The sequence below is a fragment of the Protomyctophum bolini genome (genome assembly GCF_963924005.1).
Source record: "Protomyctophum bolini genome assembly, chromosome: 18".
NCBI lineage: Eukaryota > Metazoa > Chordata > Actinopteri > Myctophiformes > Myctophidae > Protomyctophum > Protomyctophum bolini.
In genome coordinates, this window is record NC_137879.1 from 23,075,990 (window position 1) to 23,084,058 (window position 8,069).

The window sequence follows — 8,069 nt, forward strand, 5'->3', positions numbered from 1 at the left end:
TTAGTTACACCACACCCCGGGGTATCTTCATCTCCCTCTATGCTGTTGCGTGGTGATCATGGACAGCACCAATCCCTGAGCCTGACACTGCCTTGGATGGGACCTGCAGGTTGCAGTAGTTTCCTGGAAGACTCCCCCTGAGAAGGCAGTGAGGCCGAGCATAAAGGAATGTGTTAACATGGATACAAGGTTCTCCCGTTTCATGCATGACCTTGAGTCTTCAGGTCTGAGCTCACCTTTCGCCTGTGTTTTTGGTCATTTTTTTGTGACCTTTGCTTAATACATTCAACTGACTCCTTCAACCCGTTTTTATTTGGATTTCATTCGCACAATTTTGACACATTTTGCAACCTCTATGCCTCCACAATCCTACCCAATAGTATCACACTTAACAGTCGCCTAAAATAATCATGCCGTCTGTCGTTTCTTCTTTGTCACTCTCTCCAGTCTGCTTCTAGATATTTTGACGGTGTCTCTACATCAATATAGTTTTTTCTCCTCGCAGTGCTTGCACCCTGTAGTACATACCATGGGACTGTGTTTAAAATACAGTTGACCTGAGCCAGTTTATACATCATCTGACCCACTTCACACTGGCGGGTATATTTCTGAATGGAGAAGACCCAAGGAAGTGCAGTTGCTTGTGATTTTGTTCGGATAAGCGGTCTTCCAGGATTTCCCAGTCAGTCAGAAAAGGCTTTTCTTTCTAAATGACAATAATCTAGTCTAATTTGACACAATAAAGTTTAATTGCATAGTACAATATGAGTTATATATTAAAAATAGAAATTATGATCCTGAATAGTCGCGCATAAAAAAATATAGGATAGAAAAATATGAAAAATAAATAAAATGAAACAATGTTAAACAATAGAGACTCTCCCCTGACAGAATTACAGTAATATTATAATACAATCAACGAGGAAAGACGGTTTGTCATAGGCCCATTAGCCCATTTTCTCCAAGGATTCTCCAAGGACCTTAGACCTTGACAGGATTTACACGCAAAGAACTAGCTGATATAGAACAACATACAACAATTATATCATGCTCAAACCACAAACCACCACCTAGCCTACCTTGTTTCAGATGAAAAAGGAACCCTAAGACACATGCACACAGGCAGGATATTCACTTATATCACTTATTTATTTCCTACACATAAACAATGAACTGGCTGCATATTACCTGCTGTTAATACAGCCTGCCTGAGTGCTGCCCCTCTCAGTTAATTATTTACCTTCACAGTGCCTTTCAGCAGCAAAGTTTTTTTATCCACCTCCCCTGTCACTGCTACTAAGACATTACTGTTAAAAGGCATAAACATTATGAAAACTTGTTTCAAGTTAAACTCAAGTTAATAGGATTAATAATTGACAGCCTAGTATATGATTTTCAGAAAGGATTTAGAAGGCGAAAAATAAATTAACAAAATCACCATTAAAAAACAACAGACAAAAATGGCTCTTGTCTGTTTGCAGACAGACTTATAAGTTACAATACCCACTCTCTATATGGTCTTTCTCTAATCTTGTATTTATTACAGTTTCTGTTTCTCTTTACCCCCAACCTTCCATCGTGCCACCAAAACAATGGCTACACCTGGGTCACCAGAGGTTCCAATGGGTACACGTTCCCATTTAGGGGGCTGCACATGCCTTCCATGGCATAGTAGTATATCTCTCCATCCCTGTCTCGATCTTCATCAGCCTCCTCGGTCTCCTCTTCATCCTCCTCCCACAACGTGGTACTCACGTGGACATGCTCGGTGTCAGGGTCCCAGCACACCGTCTCGCGGTGGTAGAAGTAGCTGAAGTTGGAGACGATGACGGGCACGGGCAGCGAGATGGTGAGAACTCCAGCGATGGCGCACATGGAACCCACAAGCTTGCCCCACACGCTCACCGGGGTCATGTCGCCGTAGCCCACAGTGGTCATGGTGACCACCGCCCACCAGAAGGCGTGCGGGATGCTGACGAAGTGTGTGTCAGTGTAGTCAGCCTCAGCAAAGTAGATGGAGCTGGAGAAGATGATGACGCCGATGAAGAGGAAGAAAATGAGCAGGGCCAGCTCGCGCATGCTTGCCTTCAGTGTCTGACCCAGGATCTGGAGGCCTTTGGAGTGACGGGACAGCTTAAATATCCTGAACACCCTCACCAACCGGATGATCCTGATGATTGCCAGTGACGGGCCCGGGGCCTCGTCGTCTTCCTTCGCCAGGTCCGTGCCGAGCGTGATGAAGTACGGCAGAATGGCGCTGAAATCAATGATGTTCATGACATCCTTGAAGAAAACAAACTTGCTGGGGCAGCTGGCGAAGCGCAAGAAGAACTCGGAACAGAACCAGCAGATGCACACGGTCTCCACCAGGAAGAATGGGTCCTGGAACAGGCTGGCAGGTGGGGCCACGTCTCCAGACACATTCTTTCCATAGGAGGGCGCCTGGAAGGGAGGCGAGATGACAAACATAACTGAGATGTTCATATTGTATGTATTATGTAAAGTAAACTATAACCAAACGGAGAGTTGCTGCTGTTATTGCAAGTCACCATATTTAATGGCAAAATATTAAATATATATTTATTAATATTGGTATAAACAGTTTGATTAGGCTTTCAGACACAATAAGACCGGCTACAGATTAGGGCGGGCCGCGGGGTTGCACTAGTTACATGAAAACTTGGTATAGTGAATCATGGCTTGAACGTCAATTTACCAAGAAGCATAATTATACTGTATGAACAATAATATAAATGAATTATCCGTCCTTCAGTCCACCTGTCAGAAATAGTGATTTGTTTATGACAGCTGATTAATGTCAAGTCATGAAGCACGATCCAACAACAAGATGTAAGAGGAAGTATAGGATATTAATAGCTTGACGTTGAAATGTTCAGCGTTAATCATAGCAAATACACGCTAGTGTCCTCAAAACTAACCTTTGAGTCGCTTCAGCAGTTCAGTGACCATGTTTATTAATAAAGATGTGATAATGTGTATCGACGGCTCTCCTAAGACGGCTCTCCTAAAACTATAAATTTAGCCCCTTTAGATCTCTGAGAAACACTCCCACTCCCCATGCATTTCTCCATCTCCCGCTGTGCTGTTGCAACGTGGACATTGATAGTACATGGACCCTGGGGGCTGGGACTGATGCACCTTGGAGGGGGCATGCGATGTACAGTAGTAGTTGTCTGGAAGACCCCTCAAACTGGCATGCATAGGCAGCAACACCTACAGCAGTGTATTTGATAATTTGTGTGAATGTTGCTTTAACACATTCAACTAATTACTGCAGCCTTTGTCCCCTTCATTAGCGGTATATTTTATTCACTCACTTTTTGCACCTTTTACACCCTCTACCCTTCCACTCTCCTTCAAGTCAACAGTATCACATGTAACAGTCGACTAAAATAATCATACCATCTGCCTTACTTTCTCTCTCAAAAGACAAGGTCGAAATGTATCATGATAAACAATTCCTGAAGCAGGAATGTGCATACTTGTTTTCCAGATTCGTAATAAGCTAATATGCTGACCATTCAGGCTCCCTGTGGAGTTCACTGCATGCTGTATTTCTTTTACTGCTGTGTACCTTCACCCATAAGCAAACATGGTTATAACGTTAAGAGAATTGCATAGTATCCCAAACATAGGTTTGGGACCATATTTTGGTTTTGGGTCATCATCACATGCAGCTGTGTATGAATGTTATTTGTGGACTACCGCTTGGCATTCAACACAAAAGTTCCTGCCAAGCTCGACACCTAAAGTTAGAGATCTGGGCATGCAGGACCTGCAGCACCCGACCATGTACAGGCTACAGCTCATTGGGCTCTCGCCAGGTGGTGAGAATGGACACATTAGAATCACTGACTCTCAACCCAGGACACCCCTCAGGGCTGCATGCTGAGGCCTCTCCTCTACTCTCTGTACACATACTGTACGACTGCATGGCCACATATTACAGCTCCAATGTTATCTTCAAGTATGCTGATGACAAAACATCAACAATGACAGGATGGCCTACAGGGACATGGTTAGATCACTGACTGAGAATTATGTCATGAGAACAACCTCGCGTTTTATTTAACGTCAAGAAGACCAAAGACTTGATCGTAGACTAAGAACAGAGTATGCCCCCTACTACGTCAACAGCGTTGCACTGGGGAAGGTCTTTGGCTTCAAGTTCCTCAACATGCACATCGACGAGGACATCCAATGGGCCACAGACACCATGTACGTATGGTGAAAATGCCTACTGCCTCAGACTACTGCATGTATCTGTACCTTGACTCAAGAATGAACTGAGATTGGAAAAAGATGGTCAAAGGTCAAGGTCACTGGTCTTCTTCGCTACAGACTGGAAATACACAGATGTAAACTAATAGACCCTCAGGTGTGGTTATAATATGCAAATATGTCTTCCCTGTGTATTTTTGGTTTCTTCCTGAACGTTGAAAGCCTTTGAGTCAAAAGGCCCAGTCGAAATACACCACTTTAGTGACATCATAAAATCATCCCCTCCCCTAACCCCTCCCTCATTATCATACAACAACAGCTGTGGACAAGGCTTAAGTTCAGGTGGGTGGTGCTAAGGTGAAAACCAGGTATACATGAAGGTGGGTATACATGAAGGTGGGTGTGGCCACATAAAACAATTTTTATACTTTCTGTACAAGCTTTTTTGAAAAACATCTTCCTCCTAGTATAATCAAAGTAGCCTACCTGATGATACAGACGATCAGGGGGGGAAAATCACGGCACTCCATCTTTAAAACCTGTCAGCACTACATGTTACGATAAGGAAAGTGATACCTTACTTCTCGCATTTCCTTATCTAGCCTGAAGACGGGCAGCGTCTCCAGGCAGAAGATGAGGATGGACAATATGGTGACCATGACGCTGATGATGGCGACGACGCGTGCTGCTGACGAGGACTCGGGATTCTCAAAGAGCATCCATAGACTCCTCTGAATCCTGTTAGTCGGCATTGGCATCTCCTCATGTTTAGGGAAGCCTTCGTCCTCTTTGAAGCGGTCCATGATGTCCTGACTGAGCTCGTAGAACTTCAGCTCATCTATGAAGACGTCTAGCGGCACGGCCTGCGGCCTGCGGAGCCTCCCGCCCGACTGGTAGAAGTACAAGATGGCGTCGAAGCAGGCCCTGTTGCGGTCCAAGAAAAGCTCGTTGCGCAGGGGATCAAAGTAACGCAGCCGCCGATGGGGGTCCCCGAGCATGGAGTCTGGGAACTGGGCCAAGGTTCGAAGCTGGGTCTCGTAGTGCATGCCTGACACGTTGATGCGAAGCCGTTGACCCAGAGACCATCCTCTGCACAGCGTCCCAGAGCTCCTCCGGCACTCTCTCTTCTCTTTGCTGTTGAACTGGTTCTTTAAGTGCTTGTCTTTCTCTCCATCATCACCTTTAGTTATCTCTCTGCCTCCACCATCGCTGCTCTCCATCCCTGCTTGTGTCTCAGGTCTCTCTCTCTCTCTCTCTCTGTGTCTCAGGTCTCTCTCTCTCTCTCTCTCTCTCTCTCTCTCGCTCCTTGTTAATTTGGACTTGGTTTTAAAGAGGATGTCAGCCTGAAAGCAGAGTGATACTTCCATGAGTATTAATAATAATAATAATACATACTTTTTATATAGCGCTTTTCAAGGTACTCAAAATCACTTTACAGTTTACCAAGGAGCATATTTAGGAGCTTTACAGTTTATGTAAGTCTGAAAAGGTGGGTTTTGAGTGTGCTTTTGAACGTGGTGAAGGTGGGGCAGCTCTGATGTGAGTTGGGAGTGAGTTCCACAGTGAAGGGGCGGCCACTGAGAAGGCCCTGTCACCCCAAGTTCATTATTTTTCCTTGTGGGTTTCCAGGAGGTTGGGAGTGCTTGACCTGAGGGCTGAGGAAGCGTAATGTAATGGTGTAATGGGGAGTATGTTGAAGTCAATTCTGTACTTGACTGGGAGCCAGTGGAATTCAGTGGATTCATAAACAGTTTGTTTATGGCCTTCATATGGTGGAAACATTATAGATGACATTAATAGAAGCAGGGGGTGGAAAGGAAGATATACCACAGCAGTCTGGTAGTTGCGACCTGAAGGTCGCAATTATTGCGACCTAAGGTCTCAGTGTGGAATACTATGGAATCATGCATTTCCCGTCAGTTTTTGTGTTGGTCGGGCACGTGCCATCACGTGACATCATCAGGGATTCTGCTCAAGGCTTTTTCATGTTTTCTTTACCACTGTCACCTGACCAAACATACTCAGGGGGAAACATCAGTGTCTTGAGGATGCTTGTGATTTGACACAATAATACAATAACATTAAATTGAATAGTGTGAGAATACATACAGTATAGTTAATATATGAGCATTGAAACTGGTGACAACCAGTCCATCCACCATGGCTGCTCTGCGCTGGCACTAGTTACTAGTGGCTCGCTCTGTGTTGGCCTGCCTGCCTTGTTTACAAGTGATGTAAAAGGTCACATACGTATGTCAAACTATTCTTTATTCAGTTGAGAATTAAGAGTGACAAAAAACAAGCGTGCCCCCATCCCTCACCTCAGAGTATTCTAAGGGACCACTCTCTGGTGAATCTCAGTGTGCTTGTTTGCTTATTCAAAAATGTGTTTAATGTGAAAATAGCCTAAAGTCATAGCAACACACCCAAATGTATTCAAACACATAATACGCACTGTTAGCACACATTTAGCAAGATTAAAACAACCACTTACCAAGTAATATAGGACAGCTGCTGACAGACACTATCAGAAGTATGAAAAGTCACATAGTTCGTCTCCAGTGGCACATCAGGTCATTTGTCTTTTTCTCTGTCACCGTGCTTGCCTGTCCCAAACACGCACATTTGTCTGGCTGTCCACAGTCCTCCTGGTGGACACTCAGCAGGCGTCCCCCTGCCACGGCTGTATGCTGCCCTCAGAAAAACATTCCAAGGCATATAAGTCCAAATGTGCTGACCCTGTGTGTGTGGGACATCCACACCACAGTCTTGTCTGGTCCTTTGGGTCTCACGTCCTAACCTCACATATTGTGAATGTTGTGCATGCTGTCCTGTTGAAATCCAATCCCTGTGAGTCCCTCTCCAAACCCCTCCCAGCCCTGTCGCTCTGGCATTAAGGCCACATTAAGTCAACTTCATTCAACCTTCGCCTGATAAGAAATGTCACCCTACCCACTTACCCAGCACTTTGTTCAAGGTACCTGTAACCCCTCTAATAAGCATGGATACTCCCACCAAAGGAGCCACACACAAAAAAACAGGGCTGTATAAGCAACATTTCTATATTACAAATTATTTTCTTAATCTCACTGTTTTGTATCACTCAATAATAGGATATTGAGTGATACTTTTAAGTAAGGCTATACTTACAAAGAATTTAAGTATCTTGAAGTAACAATTAGGCCTACTATGTTTATTGTTTATGTATAGTACGGTGAAAGGGCCAATGGTGCCCCCTGACTATAAAAGCAATAAACCATAACCATTTGAATAGCGATAAATCATACTGTACATACATTTCATTTAATATAAAAATATATCATTGTTATTTAACTATGGTAACAATCAATCCTTCTCCATTTACTATACATGTACAAATGCACAGTGCTATCAAGGTCAGGATCATGTTCTAACACCAGAGGGCAGCAAAGTATTGGATCAGTGCTCACTGGACTGCAGCATAGCACATTTTATTGATACAGTCATTCACTGGTTCTCAACATCGGATCTGGGAATATAGTGGTCCAAATCAGAGGTTATCTCTGGGACTGGGAACCTAATCTACACTGTAAAATCTGCAGTGTTCACTTAACTCTGAGAATGCACAAATTGAACCAAATGTCCATTTGGACACTCTCAGAGTCAGAGTTACAAACTCATAAGGGTCCATTTAGATGCCCTGCATGCTGGTGGTCCCTGGATAGCCTGGGAGCCAGACTGCTTGCTACGTTCTGTGTTTTAGCGAATCAGGCTCCATGAATTCCAGGCTAGTCCCCAGAGACACTTGACATAATTTAGCCTATAGTCATTATAAGTCACTAACCACC

The 8,069-nt window shown here is 44.2% G+C and overlaps 1 protein-coding gene across 1 annotated transcript; it reads right to left on the reverse strand.

The window, feature by feature from the left end:
- Nucleotides 1-1,389: 1,389 nt before the first annotated feature.
- Nucleotides 1,390-7,037, reverse strand: LOC308332526 (potassium voltage-gated channel subfamily A member 1-like). Its single transcript, XM_080788472.1, has 3 exons — nucleotides 6,737-7,037; nucleotides 4,824-5,585; nucleotides 1,390-2,442 (listed from the first exon to the last, which is right to left on the reverse strand). Exons 2-3 carry the CDS (start codon nucleotides 5,460-5,462, stop codon nucleotides 1,597-1,599), a joined length of 1,485 nt encoding a protein of 494 aa, XP_080644598.1. The 5' UTR covers nucleotides 5,463-5,585; nucleotides 6,737-7,037; the 3' UTR covers nucleotides 1,390-1,596.
- Between the last annotated feature and the right edge of the window lie 1,032 nt (nucleotides 7,038-8,069).

Excerpts from the sequence above, each read along its gene's own strand:
- LOC308332526 (XM_080788472.1), bottom strand. The coding sequence starts at position 5,462 with ATGGAGAGCAGCGATGGTGGAGGCAGAGAGATAACTAAAGGTGATGAT. Across the intron at positions 2,443-4,823 it reads TAGATAAGGAAATGCGAGAA|GCGCCCTCCTATGGAAAGAA; the intron begins GTAAGGTATCAC and ends CCTCCCTTCCAG.